At 39.1% G+C, this 16604-nt stretch overlaps 1 protein-coding gene across 18 annotated transcripts in view; it reads left to right on the top strand.

The window, feature by feature from the left end:
• LOC127858677 (dedicator of cytokinesis protein 1-like) overlaps window positions 1-16604 on the top strand; it is a 158031-nt gene that overhangs the window by 118451 nt on the left and 22976 nt on the right. For 17 of the 18 annotated variants that reach the window (XR_008039019.1, XR_008039018.1, XM_052395889.1 and 14 more), the window contains 2 exons: window positions 7775-7881; window positions 12445-12471. Coding sequence is in view for 16 of the 18 variants with exons in the window: in XM_052395889.1 (XP_052251849.1) it covers window positions 7775-7881; window positions 12445-12471 (134 nt within the window). In the remaining 2 variants the exon portion in view is untranslated. The remainder of the gene's footprint in view (window positions 1-7774; window positions 7882-12444; window positions 12472-16604) is intronic. The other variant, XM_052395888.1, reaches the window with a different exon arrangement.

The raw sequence follows: 16604 nt of genomic DNA, 5'->3' as shown, positions 1-16604 counted from the left end.
GTAAGAGTAGAATATCAAAGTGAGCGGATCAATAGATTGAGAAAGTGTACATTATGAAGTAGAATGGATCTATATAATTGAAAAAAGAGTACAATATCAAGGTGAGTGGATCAATATGATTGAGAAAGAGTGGAATATCAAGGTGAGTGAATCGATATGATTGAGAAAGAGTAGAATATCAAGGTGAGTGAATCAATATGATTGAGAAAGGGTAGAAGAGGAGTGAATCTATATGATCGAAAAAGAGTACAATATCAAAGTGAGTGGATTAATATGATCATGAAAGGGTAGAATATCAAATTGAGTGGATCAATAGATTGAGAAAGTGTACATTGTGAAGTAGGATGGATCTATAAAATCGAAAAAAGAGTACAATTTCAAGGTGAGTGGATCAATATGATTGAGAAAAAGTACAAGATTAAAACGTTTAAAGAATGGGTAGATATGATTGAGAAAGAGTAGAATATTAAGGTGATTAAATCAATAGGATTGAAAAAGAGTACAATATCAAGATGAGTGGAAGGATATGATTGAGAAAGAGTAGAATATTAAGGTATGGATCAATATGATTGAGAAAGAGTACAATATCAAGGTAAAAAACATGGAGAAAGAGTAAAATATCAAGGTAAGAAACAGCGCTGTGACATAGATATTGTGTTTGCTTAGTGCAAGAAGGTCACGGGTTTTATCACGACTGTGGGAGCGTTGTGTAGATCTTCCCCAAAGACACCAAGTACTGGTTCCACCCAGAAAATGGACTCAATATCATTTCAATAAGCAAAGGGCTTTTGTTGCAATTGAGCTTAAATAAGTAGGTTTAAACAAGAAAAAGAAGATGCATACTGTTGTGATGTTGCAGAATGTAAGTGTAAAATTTGTCAGTCACATATTTGAAGTAGTTACTTTCTGCAATTTTTCCCCTACCCTGACCCCAGCCCCAAAATAAATTATGTATTTTTATTAACATGTTTTCGGTAATATATTTGTGCCCCCCCCCCCCCCCCCCACCCCAACCCTAGCCCCAATACAAATTATGTGCATTCATTATTTATACTGTTTACAAAGGTGAGTACCCCTTTCTTGAGTTGATAGTTCGTTTTTAGTCTATGCTTTACATATTTAGCTTAAAGGTTAATTCTTCTAACAAAAATTATGTAGTAGTTTTTGCAATAGTTCATGTCTGTTGCAGTTTGTTTTCTTGGCATTTGATCTTTTGTGTTCACGCTTTCACTGCTAGCTCTCTGATAGTAAGTGTTTCATAAGAAAGTCAGAGAATAATCCTAAAATATTTTAGCCTTTCTTTGTAAAATGCCTGTGCTTTATGTGTTTCCCCAGATTAGCCTGTGCAGTCTGCACAGGCTAATCAGCGACAACACTTTCTGCCTAAAACTTTATTTTTGCTAAGAAGAGATACCTTTAAATGTAAAATATCATAAAAGCAGAAAGTGTTTTCCCTGATAAGCCTGTGCCAGGGGTGCATGGGTATACGGGAGCTTACCGCGTTTAAGTGAAAAAGTTGGAACAAAACTTTCAAGATGGCGTCCTTTTAATGTTTTTTCGTGAAGGACTAGCGAATATTTTCACCCGGTAAGCTAGTTTATATGTCTTTTAAATGAATAAGCCCTTTCGGCTCTACAGTGTTTGTGCTCCCCTTGGTTTTTTGTTTCAATACCGTAGACGGCGGAATAAAAAGTTATTGAAGCAAAACCGTCGACAAATTTGTTGTTTAATTTCTTGACCTTCGAGATGTTGCATGTTCGAATATCATTTTCTCTCACAATAAACAGTATTTGTTCATGTTTACAGTAAAATATAATATAAATCACTATTATTTTATTATCTTGACACGTTTTTATACCTATTAATTCATTTAATGCCGAATTATAACAGGTTAACCCCCCATTTTGGAACTAAACTTCCTTTTAAGCACATTTTGGGACCTGACTTCCAATGATAAGCAGCTATTTCCTATGTTAGAAGGTTTTATGCGAAATAACTTTCGTAAATGAATTCCGCATTGGTGGGAATGTTTTGGAAAACATTTCCACTTGAGGAAATCAAGAGTTATATTTTTTTATTAATTGTTATATTATTAATTTTTATTATTAAATGTTTTATCGCGTACTTAACGCTAACATTTAGTGTGTGTAATATAAGACATTCAACGGTATTATTAACACAGTGGTATTCTTACCTGTTTATTTTAACACATATGGACATACTTATGTTTGAATATGCATCAAACGGAAAACTATGCCTACTAAACGGAATACTATGCTTACATGAAAACCCACCAATCAAACAAAAAAGATTACGTCGAAGTACCACGCCAAACAATCACATGTACGTACGTGCAATATAAGTGTAATGAAAAACAGAAAAGAGTAAAGCCGTTTCGATACTAGTATAAAGTTGCTGTAACCAAATACTGCCATTGTTGCGATTCGGAATACATGAAGCATTTTGAAATACCTGACACCTGCTTAGAAGATGCATATCGATGGATGTTTTTTTGTGCCCCCTTTCAAAGAAAAGGGGGTATATAGTTTTTGCACGGTCTGTCAGTCTGTCACACTTTTCGTGTCCGCTCTCTAATTCAAATAGTTTTCATCCGATCTTTAAGAAACTTAGTCAGAAGTTGTTTCTAGACAATATCTAGGTCAAGTTCGAATATGGGTCATGCCGGGTCAAAAACTAGGTCACGGGGTCGAAAACAAATCCAAGGGAAGTTATAGGCTTTAAATGGACAATTATCTGACCTGCCAAGTTATATATTTTTGTTAAATAAATCAAAGCGGCGCAGTAGACAGCATTGTGATTCTGACAAACACATCGTGGTAAAAGGTCAATGTCAAGGTCATCCTTCAAGGTCTAAGGTCAAAAATACAAATCCAAGGGAAGTAATAAGCTTTAAAGGGAGATAATAATTCCATATTGAACATAGCAACTTGATATTTGGCATGCATGTGTATCTCATGGAGCTGCACATTTTGAGTGCTGAATTTACAGTCACGGTAGTGGCTTTTAATTATTTGCTTATAAAAATAGAGATTTGTTAGAGACAATTATTTTCAAGGGAAGTAATTTATATAATTATAAATCTCAGATTATATATTTTCTTACCAAGAATTTAAGTTCTTTTAACAGTTACTGTACAAATTTTTTATTTTGATTGTTCATAACTCAAATGATTGATTTGTCAAAGTTTTTTTTAAATGATATAATTATTATTTCTTTCCTGTACTTATTTGTGAATGGAAGGGTTCATTACATACCTGTGGACTTATGTACATAGATACATGATGTCCATAGATACATGATGAATTCTGGCTATGATCTCTTTGATAAACCACAGGCCTTGGTTGTCAGTGATGTCTGACTTGGTCATTTTTGACTGTCTACAGACCCCCCCCCTTCCCCCGGTTGGATTGGACGAAATCCAAGGGAAGTAATTAGCTTATAAGGGGGATGATTTCTATACCTGCCAAATGATAATGAAATTTTATTTCAAAGCGGCGCAGTAGGTGGCATTGTGTTTCTGACAAACACATCTCTTGTTTTTATGAAAACTTAAATATTAATTGTTTATTAAATACAATGACATTTGACACGTTTTACCATTACGATACTGATACATGTATGTGACTTTGATGTGACACATTTTGGACAACCTTCTTTTAAACCAGTTCTGAGTTGGTCACTATTATTATAATTGCAAAAAGTGAATTTTAGTGGATAGAAAGATTTGTGCAAATGCAATACATGATATGATTTCAGTAGAAGTGATCAATATATACATGTATTTTTTTCTCTTTAATACCTATGTGAATACATATTATTTAAGACTGTTGTTTTGAGGGAATAAAGTATTGGTTCACTTAGAAAGATTATTTCATTTGCTCCTAACATTGCCTTCTAATCGTAAGTAATGTTAATATGTCAAATGCATAACAAATTCATTCCGCCCCAAATATTTTTTTATCATGTATGTAAGTGCTGAATACAATTGAAAATGTATGCAGAGACATCATTGGAAGAAATGACGTAACACAGATAATGGTTTATTTTCATAAAAGGTGAGAAACGAGCATCATGACATATACGGAACAAAACATGTAAAGACGTAGCACTCGTAGCAATATGTCACACTTGTCTATGTAGAAATAATAAAATAAAACAAACAAAAAAATCACAAAATACATCAGCTGTACATTTTTATGTCCCCCACTATAGTAGTGGGGGACATATTGTTTTTGCCTTGTCTGTTGGTCTGTTGGTCTGTCTGTTGGTCTGTTTGCGCCAACTTTAACATTTTGCAATTACTTTTGCTATATTGAAGATAGCAACTTCATATTTGGCATGCATGTGTATCTTATGAAGCTGCACATTTTGAGTGTTGAAAGGTCAAGGTCAAGGTCATCCTTCAAGGTCAGAGGTCAAATATATGTGGCCAAAATCCCTCATTTTATGAATACTTTTGCAATATTGAAGATAGCAACTTGATATTTGGCATGCATGTGTATCTCATGGAGCTGCACATTTCGAGTGGTGAAAGGTCAAGGTCATCCTTCACAAGGTCAAGGTCATCCTTCACAAGGTCAAGGTCATATATAGGGGACATTGTGTTTCTCAAACACATCTTGTTTTGTTTGGTTCATTTGGTTTATTTGCTGCTTTAGTCCGGCTCTGTTGAAGGACTCTCTCTTGCATATTCTACATTTAAACTCATTTCCTCATAAATGGGGAATGGTATCCTCCTCTAATTTTAAGTTCCTAATTACGTAATTTTATACACGTCATAAAATAAATTTAATTAATTAAAATATTACTAAAAGGGCTGATAAACATTCTATTATCTTGTACATCCGCCACCCCACAACCTTTCTTTAAAATCGGTGAATTGATTCAGTTGGTCGGCAGGTTTTGTGAACAGCATTTTTATAATTCTACAGTAAAATGATTAAGAAAACACTTATATTGAACCACATAATATGCTATAAAACTACGATATTGAAGTACACATATAATCTTTATTATAGATGGGTAGGTAATTCGTGTCAATCTCTTTCACATATGAAAGAGCTGTTGGTTATTTGGAAGTCACGTTATGCTGCTTAAAGTACATATAGATGCAAAACTTAATTTAGATTAAGCAAAATAAAACACTAGGTATTTGCCAAGATTCATAAGAGTCAAATATATACAAGAAGTAAGAGCATAATCGTGCGCAGCGAGACTTGCTCATATAGAATTGAACCTCTTATTGCTTTCTTTCGAAATAATTTCATGTCTCCGAACTTAAATGCCATACACTCTGTGTTTTTTTAGCTCACCTGATTGCTTAGGTGAGCTTTTGTGACCCGTCTTTGTCTGTCGTCTGTCTGTCCGTTGTCCACATTTGATTTGTAAACACACTAGAGGCCACATTTCTTGTCCAATCTTCACGCAACTTGGTCAGGAGATTTGTCCCAATGATACCTTGATCGAGTTCGAAACTTGGTCATGCTGGTTCAATATCTAGGTCACTAGGTCAAAAAAAGAAAAACCTCGTAAACACTGTAGAAGTCACATTTCATTCCCAATCTTCATGTAACTTTGTCAAAATGTTTGTCTTAATGATATGATGGTTGAGTTCAAAAGTGGTTCCGATCCGTTGAAAAACATGGCGGCCAGTGGGCGGAGCAGTTTTCCTTGTTTGGCTATAAAGAAACCTTGTAAACACTCTAGAGGCCACATTTCTTGTCAGATCTTCATGAAACTTGGTCAGAAGATTTTTCCCAATGATACCTCGATGGAATTTGAAACTGGGTAATGCTGGGTCAAAAACTAGGTCACAAGGTCCAAAAAAAGAAAAACCTTGTAAACACTGTAGAAGTCACATTTCATGTCCAATCTTCATGTAACTTTGTCAAAATGTTTGTCTTAGTGATATGTTGGTTGAGTTCAAACGTGGTTACGGTTCGTTGAAAAACATGGCCGCCAGTGGGCAGGGCAGTTTTCCTTATTTGGCTATAGAGAAACCTTGTAAACACTCTAGAGGCAACATTTCTTGTCCGATCTTCATGAAACTTGGTCAGAAGATTTGTCCCAATGATACCGCGATCGAGTTTGAAACTGGGTCATGCTGGGTCAAAAACTAGGTCACTAGGTAAAAAAAAACAACCTTGTAAACACTGTAGAAGTCACATTTCATGCCCAATCTTTATGTAACTTTGTCAAAATGTTTGTCTTGATGATATGTTGGTTGAGTTCAAAAGTGGTTCCTGTCCGTTAAAAAACATAGCTGCCAGTTTGGGGCAGTATTCCTTATATGGCTCTAGAGAAACCTTGTAAACACTCTACAGGCCACATTTCTAGGTCCAAATCTTTCAAAACCTTGTAAACACATGTAGAATTAGCATTACTTGCAAATGTTTGCATTGCAAAAAAAAAAATGAAAATGGACAGTAATCAATCAGAATTAATCATATGCTCACACTGCAAAAGTAAACAGAAGAGAACCAATCTAATATGCTCTAGAGTACAGAATTTTCAACTACCTGTAAGCAATGAACAAGGCCTTGTAAAAAAAGGTGAGCGAAATAGGGCCATCTTGGCCCTCTTGTTTAATATGCGGATTAATGCTCCGTTTTAGATCCATAATTAATGAACGCCTCAATATTTTCAAAAATTAACACCGGATTAATGTTCACTGACATTTTTTCATACAGATTTAATATAAATATTATAGAGCTGAACAAAAAAATACATTTAGCCCTGTTTTCCCGGCACACGCGCTGGACATACACCTTTAAAAAACGCTATACCAATTCCAGTACTTGTGCACTTAATAGATTGTAAACAATGACGGTTGAAATCCGTACGTAGGAATTTTTCTGGTAACCAAGAGCGACATCAGCGTTCATGAAGCCTTTCATTCTTTAATGTATATATGCGTCTGGTGTCAAAACCAGCATCACTGGATGTAAAATCTATTTTTGACATGCATATTATCTGCTGCTGTGTGCACCCGCCAATTAATTTAAAATAGATTCCAAACCGGTAAAGTCGATTACTTAACATCAGAACTTAATATTCCTTCAAAAAGGGCGCTATGCTGCTTAATAGTACATGTATATTAATGGTAAATTCATTCACGACAGAAAGTTCGTGTATTACCTTCTTACATGGGTATGAGCTGTGTTGGTCATTTGGAAGTCATGTTTCAAAATGTGCTTAAAAGAAAGTCAGTTCCAAAAAGAGGGGTTAAACCAATAGCTTTTGGCAATAAATTAGTTATAAGAGATAAAAGGGCGTCGGGAAAATGAAATAATCATGGCTTTAGTTATATTTTACCGTACACGTGCATCAATACTGTGTATTATAAGAGAAAATTATATTTGTACATCCCATTTCTCGAACGTCACGTAAGGAGACAACAGATTTGTGGACGGTTTTCCTTCAATAACTTTTTTATCCCTACGTCTACGATCTTGAAACAAAAAAACAGAGGGAAGCACAATCACCGGAGAGCCAAAAGGACGTATTCATTAAAAATAATTATAAATACAAAGAGGCTTAACCGGGTCAAAATATCCTCTCTTCCTTCAAGAAAACCCAACAACGACGCCATCTTTGAAGGTTTGTTCCAACTTTCTCACTTAAACGCGGTAAGCTCCCGTATACGCATGCCCCCCTGCTGTGCAGACTGCACAGGCTAATCTTAGACGACACTTTACGCACATGCATGAAACCCCCTTTTCACAGAGCAAGTCCCATTTGTTTTCCTTTCAAGATCAAGGGCAGGTCTTCGTCTACAAGCACATTGAAGAAGAACAACTCTCTGTCGGCCCTGAGTCTGGACAAAATGAGTAGCATGTACCCAAGCAACACGAACCATAGGTATGTGGGTGTGTTAGTGGATGGGGTGTGTGGGTGTGCATCATTCAGGGGTGTGTATGTACCCCAGCAACACGAATCACAGGTATGTGGGTGTGTATGGGGTTTGTGGGTGTGGGTGTGCATCATTCAGGTGTATGTATGTACCCCAGCAACACAAACCATAGGCATGTTGGTGTGTAAGTGGATGGGGTGTGTGGGTGTGCATCATTCAAGGGTGTGTATGTACCCCAGCAACACGAACCATAGGTATGTGGATGTGTTAGTGGATGGTATTTGTGGGTGTGGGTGTGCATCATTCATTGGTGTGTAGATACCTCAGCAACACCAACCACAGGTATGTGGGTGTGTATGGGGATGGGTTTTGTGGATATGGGTGTTCATCATTCAATGGTGTGTAGGTACCCCAGCAACACGAACCACAGGTATGTGGGTATGTATGGGGTTGGGGTTTGTGAATGTGGGTGTTCATCATTCAATGGTGTGTATGTACCCCAGCAATAGGAACCGCAGGTATTTGGGTGTTTTAGTGGATGGGGTTTGTGGACAGGGGTTGTACTGTTCCGGATTAATCCAGAAATCCGGATTTGGAGGCTCCCGGACCAGTTTTGAGATCGATGTAAATCCAAGGAGGTTTTTTTAAGGGGGATGAGGGGGTAAGGGTGCAAATAACGTTGCCGTACAAAGTATATAGGTGACGAACTGCGAAATCGGAGTACTTGCAGTAAATCCGGGCACTGCCGAATTCGGCAGAAACGGAAAATCGGCAGCCAATCGTTTGCATTCGTTGGTATTCGTATGATATCGTCTGTCTTATAGCGTGAAATTGATTGGCCGGTTATTTACGGAGCTTCTTTGTTCACAAGTATTACGCTAAAAGTGGGAAAAACAATAACTTAAGAAATCCAAACTGCGGGAACACAATGACAATAAGTGGTAAGTTCTCATATCTACCTGTTTATAACAACGCAAACATCGGTGATTAACCATACGTATTCGTATTGAACGACCAGATTTCTTGTTTTTAATTGTATTTACATATAAATTATGCAAGTAATTCGATACCTGAAAGTGAAATCACCCCACCCGCTTTTTTATCTCGTCGATATAATAATAACATTTGAATCGAGAAGTGATACGCATAGAAATCTTATTTTTGGTAACAACATGGTCAAAAGTCTTTTAATATCCAAAGCAAGGTCAAGTTTTAGTCTGCCAGTCAATACATTTACTTTAGCAGTAAAACAATATTTGACAGCAAGGATGCACTTTTTCGGTCCTCAAAGGCTTAAAATCTTTTTTCTTTGGGGGGCTTCCCCCCCCCCCCCCCCCAACTGAACCCCCTACTAGGGATTCCACCCCTAGCCCCCGCCGGGGCTTGCAGCCCCTGGACCCCGGCTGGCTAATTTTCAGGATTGGGACTTCAGGTCCAGTACAATCCCTGGTGGATGTGGGTGTGCATCATTCAGGGGTGTGTAGGTACCTCAGCAACATGAACAATAGGTATGTGGGTGTGTTAGTAGATGGGGTGTGTGGGTGTGCATCATTCAGGGGTATGTATGTACCCCAGCAACACAAACCATAAGCATGTTGGTGTGTTAGTGGATGGGGTTTGTGGGTGTGCCGGTGTGCATCATTCATTGGTGTGTAGGTACCTCAGCAACACCAACCACAGGTATGTTGGTTTGTTAGTGGATGGGGTTTGTGGATGTGGGTGTGCATCATTCATTGGTGTGTAGGTACCTCAGCAACACCAACCACAGGTATGTGGGTGTGTTAGGGGATGGGGTTTGTGGGTGTGGGTGTTCATCATTCAATGGTGTGTATGTACCCCAGCAACACAAACCACAGGTATGTTGGTGTGTTATTGGATGGGGTTTGTGGATGTGGGTGTGCATCATTCATTGGTGTGTAGGTACCTCAGCAACACCAACCACAGGTATGTGGGTGTATTAGTGGATGGGGTTTGTGGATGTGGGTGTGCATCATTCAGGGGTGTGCATGTACCCCAGCAATAGGAACCACAGGTATGTGGGTGTGTATGGGGATGGGGGGTGTGGGTGTGCATCAATCAGGGGTGTGTATGAACCCCAGCAACACGAACCATAGGTATGTGGGTGTGTTAGTAGATGGGGTTTGTAGATGTGGGTGTGCATCATTCATTGGTGTGTAGATACCTCAGCAACATCAACCACAGGTATGTGGGTGTGTATGGGGATGGGGTTTGTGGATGTGGGTGTTCATCATTCAATGGTGTGTATGTACCCTAGCAACACCAACCACAGGTATGTGGGCGTGTTAGTAAATGGGGTTTGTGGGTGTGGGTGTTCATCATTCAATGGTGTGTAGGTACCTTCGCAGCACCAACCACAGCTATGTGGGTGTGTATGTGGATGGGGTTTGTGGATGTGGGTGTTCATCATTCAATGGTGTGTATGTACACCAGCAACACCAACAACAGGTATGTGGGTGTGTTAGTAAATGGGGTTTGTTGGTGTGGGTGTGCATCATTCAGGGGTGTGTAGTTACCCCAGCAACATCAACCACAGGTATGTGGGTGTGTATGGGGATGGGGTTTGTGGATGTGGGTGTTCATCATTCAATGGTGTGTATGTACCCCAGCAACATGAACCATAGGCATGTTGGTGTGTTAGTGGATGGGGTTTGTGTATGTGGGTGTGCATCATTCAGGGGTGTGTTTGTACCCCAGCAACACGAACCACAGATATGTGGGTGTGTTAGTAGATGGGGTTTGTGGGTGTGGGTGTGCGTCATTCAGGGGTGTGTTTGTACCCCAGCAACATGAACCACAGGTATGTGGGTGTGTTAGTAGATGGGGTTTGTGGGTGTGGGTGTTCATCATTCAGGGGTGTGTAGGTACCCCAGCTATAGGAACCACATGTATATGGGTGTGTTAGTTAAGGGACTTTGAGGGTTTGCATCATTCAGGTTTTTTTTATGTACCCCGGCAACACCAACCACAGGCATGTTGGTGTGTATGGGGATGGGGTTGGTGGGTGGGCATCATTCAGGGGTTTTGTATGTACCCCAGCAACACGAACCATAGGCATGTTGGTGTGTATGGTGATGGGGTTGGTGGTTGGGCATTATTCAGGTGTTTTTATGTACCCCGGCAACACCAACCTTAGGCATGTTGGTGTGTATGGGGATGGGGTTGGTGTGCGTCTTTCAAGGTATGTAGGGGGTATTAGGGGTGGATGTGGATGAATAAGGGTTGCTTAGGAATGTACCTTCAAACATAAAATACCTCAAGCAAAATAATAACAAGCAAAATCCTTATCCATTTAGTACCTAGTGCTGGAATATCATGTCTAGTGTTTGTTGTATGAACATAAGCTAGGGATCAAATCTGCAATGTTTTTCATAGTAATTTTAAAACCTTTTTTTAAATCATTATTGTGAATAACGTCATTTTCTCATGTTCTATCTTAACTATGGTTGATAAAAATGACCTTATTTCTGAAGCTCAAGTATTTGAATGAAAAAACTTTCTCATGCACTATTTCAAGCATGTTTTAATCAGTTCTTTTTTATTTCATTTGTGCACGCTTGTGTTCAGAGTTTTCATTACAGGCTGTTTGGGGCCTAATTTGGCAGATTACATGGCTTATTTCCATGCTGTTTTTGGCCTGCATAAAAGAGATTAGGCCCACACGTTTAGATGCAGCTTTTTGCCATATACTCACATTTGCGAACAATCTACTGATAACATTGTTTGACAGGGACTAGAACACAGACGTTCTTCTGTAATTTTCCATGTTTTTCATGAGGATCAGTTTGAAACAGAATTGTTAGTCAAACATAATATTTCAAATTAGAACTTCATATTTTATAATTTGTAGTTAATAAAAACATATAATTTCATAAGCAAAGTGAAAATGTGCAAACAGTATAAAACCAGAACAGCCTGCCAGTAACTTGCAGTCTATTCAGGATTTATGCTGTTTGCTGCTCATCAGTATATAAAGGTTGGAAATGAAGCGTTTAAAATTTGCATCTAGTATGAAAGTTTTTAATTAAGATTAATATCCCGAGGGACTACAAATGGGTGAAAATAGCAGGACTCTGACTTGTATAATACAATTTAACATGAAATACTTCTCATATGACATGTACGTTGTACATGTATCTGTGAAAAGGGGGTTTAATGCATGTGCGTAAAGTGCCGTCCCAGATAAGCCTGTGCAGTCCACAGTGGCTAATCAGGGACAACACTTTCCGCCTAAACTGGATTTTTGCTAAGAAGAGGCTCTCCTAAAAAAAAATATGAAAAAGTGGAAAGTAATTTTACACACCTCAGGTTAGAGGTATACCAGTATATTTCCAGGAAATCCTTGATTCCGTCTAAGAGCTATTCTTCTAATACTACGGTTATCCATAACAGTATCGTCCCAGATTAGCCTGTGCAAACTGCACAGGCTAATCTGGGACAACACTTTACGCACATGCATTAATTCCCCTTTTCAATGAGCACGGCCCATATATATTTTCCTTTGTACTATTGTTTGCATGTTTGTCACATTGTCGGACATTTCTTGTCTCTAGCATGAAGCGCTGGCATAAGGATCAGAGGTAAACATCCACTATGTTCTCAGCTTTTACTCTGCTGTAGCAATGCTGACACAAGTTGGTGGTGTGCAAATTACTCTTGCTTGCTGTGCCTGTTGATATTACCCACCCATAATATTGTGGAATGTTCAGCAAATTTAGTTAGCGAGATTTCTATTTATGAGTTAAATTTCCAGTAAAAATTGGACTTTGCTTCATATCAGGTATCTGGTTCTGTTAAGTTCTGGAACTATAAACCATTATTATATTTTTATGACTTTTCAGAACAATGTTGAATTAATGTAGAATTAATTGTAGTCTGTTAAAAAATATTGATGCCAGGTGTAAGCACAGTTTTCTTTATTGGTCTATTTTGAGATCTTGTGAACAGAATTACCAGTTTTGAACTGCTCTGCTTTTATAATCTTTTCAATTGCACTTGCGTGAAACGTGGCGGATGTATCATTTGATGTAGCAATACTTCTGTTTGCTTGACTTTCACAAACATTACATTGCTTCAAATAAGTTTTGACTATTAACCAGAGTAAAGTAACAATTTGCCAGAAAACCATAGTTGTGAACAATGGTATTGAGGGTTTTGTGTGGCACTTTTGTATCTAATCTTGTTATGTTAAGCAGTTACAACAGCTAGGTGGTCAACCCTTAGAATGAATTATGAATTTTTTTGTTCAAGGCCCATGCTTTTATAATTACATATGTATTAAATAATATTTTACGCTTAAATATAACACAGGGGGTGTGGGGAGAAATGCTTTAAATTAAATTTATATTTTGTTCGAGACACAAGATTGTGGTCCTCTTCATTGTTAAAATCATACCCTATGGTTTGAAACTGGCAATGCCCCATTACACTGGCGAGCAATCTAGCACCATCTTGGCTCTCTTGTATATAGATTGAGTGTGCAGTGAAAAGAAAATCGCATTTCAAAACTATTCTTGTCAAAGTTATATTGGAGTTTAATTTGAGGATATTTGTTGGCTTCGGTGGATTATTGATTTTAATTCACAAATGATCATAGAAAATAATATTTGTATTATTTCTGCCACAAGTGAAAAGATATATTTTCTATGATCACGAGTGAATAAAAATCGATATATCACAGAATCCAACAAATTTTCTTTTATTTTATGCTTTTTTTCACTGTTTATAAAAATTGTTCAAGAGGTGAAATAAAGAATTTCGCTGGGCTAATGACGTCATTTTGTAAAAAAAATGACGTAATTTCACAGTAAACAGTGAAATTATCGATAATTTTCACTGTTTTTTTTCAGTGCTTGAAACAGTGAAATTATCAGTTTTAATGTCATAAATACTGACCTGTTATCGTATGCTTATACTTTCCAAGGGGAAATAACTCATCCGGAATTTTAACTGGGAATCCGCCACCTCAATACCGTAATACAGGCCAGGTTAAACATAGTGCAATCCAACCTAGCCAAAAATCGGTAACCAACCCTCAATATTCTTTCCGGATCAACCAGGTGTATACGTGTCTTTTACGGCTCTGAATTAAAATATTGTTTTTCACTTGGTTGATTGGGGTTTTGAATAGATAAATTGTGTTATTTATCTTTTTATTTCTCATTCGGATTAATTTGTGTGGATTTAATGGATTTTGTTTCATTTGTAAAAGGTAAGCCATGCTTGTTTTTATCGAACAATGGTTTATTTCTACCATGCTGGGTGTTTTCAGGCGCGAACGACCACGTGCAAAACGTGCTCTTCTAAAACATTGCTAGAACGTGCAAAGCATGTTCTTCTAATGTGTTACGAGATCGTGCAAAGCGTGTTCTTCTATTGACAGATTGTTTATCATTTGCCATTGTGTGCAATAATGATTTTAACGTTCCGTATGACAATCTAATTGATCGTCATTTTATTTTTCATCTGTTTTGAATTAAACTTTGGTTTAATTTATGATCTACGGCAGTATTATTATAATTTTCATTATGGTCAAATAATGATTTTATGTGCCGTATGATAATCTGGTCTGTGACCAGTTTATGGTTGAATATGCTTTGCTCTTGTTTTTCATATATTCGACTACATGATGGTCGCAGAAACAAGAGTGGATAAATACCCGGTGACTTCGCAGATCATGGATGATAGTTGCAGTATCAGTCACCGGGTATCGGGCACGATCGCGACCGTACTATGCTAAGTCTCTTAGACAGTCGGTCAACATCAGACCATATGGCGACACCCGTCAGCCGGTCTTTGCCCGATGGCATTGGTCAAGGACATCGACCAATGCCGGACCATTTGGCATCCGCCATACGGTCATTATCCGGTGACAACACTGGTCATGATATGACCGGTACGTCACCGGGGACGTTGATCACGGACCATTGATCGACGTCTGACCGGCTGGTCCGGTCACCAGTCATGTCACCGGTCCGGTCCGGTCATTGATCACCGGTCCGGTCACCGGTCATGTCACCGGTCCGGACACCGGTCATGTCACCGGTCCGGTCACCGGTCATGTCACCGGTCCGGTCCGGTCATTGATCACCAGTCCGGTCACCGGTCCGGTCACCGGTCCGGTCCGGTCACCGGTCCAGTCATTGATCACCGGTCCGGTCCGGTCACCGGTCATGTCACCGGTCCGGTCACCGGTCATGTCACCGGTCCGGTCATGTCACCGGTCCGGTCATGTCAACGGTCCGGTCCGGTCACCGGTCTGGTCATTGATCACCGCTCCGGTCACCGGTCAACAGTCATCAGTTAGGCCTGCCACCGATAACACCAGTCACCGGTCAAGAAGAAGAACTCGGTCTTCTTCATTGAATTATTCTCCTATTCTTCGTTGAATACATCGTCTTCATCAAGGATTAGACATGGGACACGCTCTTCTTCGTCGAGCAGTTCTCATCGTCGCGGCTCTCGTAAGCGATCACGTCGTCACTCACGGAGACGTTATTCTAGAAGATCTCGGTCTCATCGCAGCCGATCCACATCTCGGCCGATCCAGATCTCGACATCACAGGAAACGAGGACGCCGTCAACCTTCACGTAGACATCAGCGGACTGCATTGAGCACCACTGGATAGTTATCGAACATACCTCTCCTTCATTGAGCAGTTCTCGGCGTTGATACGCTCGTAAGCGATCATGTCAATGCTCACGGAGACAATATTGTAGAAGACAATATTTCCAGCGTAGCCGAACAATATTTCGGCATCGAAGTTATATGGACGTCGCCACTTCTCACGTAGGCGTTAATGAACCTACTGGTCATATCGACGTTCTCCATTTTATTCCTTTAGGAATATCATGTCTCCATTCCACGTGTGATGGTTCTTCTTATGGCATCCACACATGTTGCAGTCACCGAGCCGTAGTTGTATACGAACACTAGTTCGTTTAACATTCAGGCTTCGGGATAAGCTGTTCTTTTCTCCACTACGACTACAAGAACACTTATGCCTATTAAACCTGATAATCTACCGTTGTTTTCCGGTTAACATTATCAGATGACTTCGTGGATGGTCATTCTTCTGCACCAGATATTTCCATTCTGACGCAGTTATATTATACCGGTCCCGATCACCGGACATCGGTCACCATTCATCGGTCATATCACCAATCACTGATCACCGGTCAGAATAAGTGATGTCTCATCGCCATCGGATTGGATTTTTTTGGCATGATCTTCTTTTCCGAGCAGTGCTTGACATTGATAACAGACCATATGGATTCCACCATTTTTCGGTCTTTAACTGGTAACGTCACCGGTCATATTATGACTGGTCCGTTCACCGGGCTACAGTTACCGGTCATTGACCGGTCCGTTTCGGTCACCACTTACCAATTACCTGGTATTCCACTGTGTTTTCATCGGTCAATTTTTAGTATCACGGGTATCGTCTACATTACATAGTTGTATACCCCTGGCTATGATTGTATTGAATACTATATTTTATGGATTCAACAATCTACATGACTTTTTGTGTTTTTCAATACTGATGTTCTACTGGCGACGGTTACCAAATCATGCTATATCTGTTATTTGTACTTCTATCTCAACCGGCTACATGCAGACTACTGGTCTTGCAGATAGATCGGCTGAAGTGGGCTCGGAGACTAGCATTGAGGTCGAACATTACTATTTGACCTCTATTAATTTATGTTCGAG

Source organism: Dreissena polymorpha, chromosome 14 (genome assembly GCF_020536995.1).
Source record: "Dreissena polymorpha isolate Duluth1 chromosome 14, UMN_Dpol_1.0, whole genome shotgun sequence".
NCBI lineage: Eukaryota > Metazoa > Mollusca > Bivalvia > Myida > Dreissenidae > Dreissena > Dreissena polymorpha.
The sequence above is the reverse complement of the archived record's forward strand: the minus strand, read 5'-3'. Positions and strand labels throughout refer to the sequence as shown.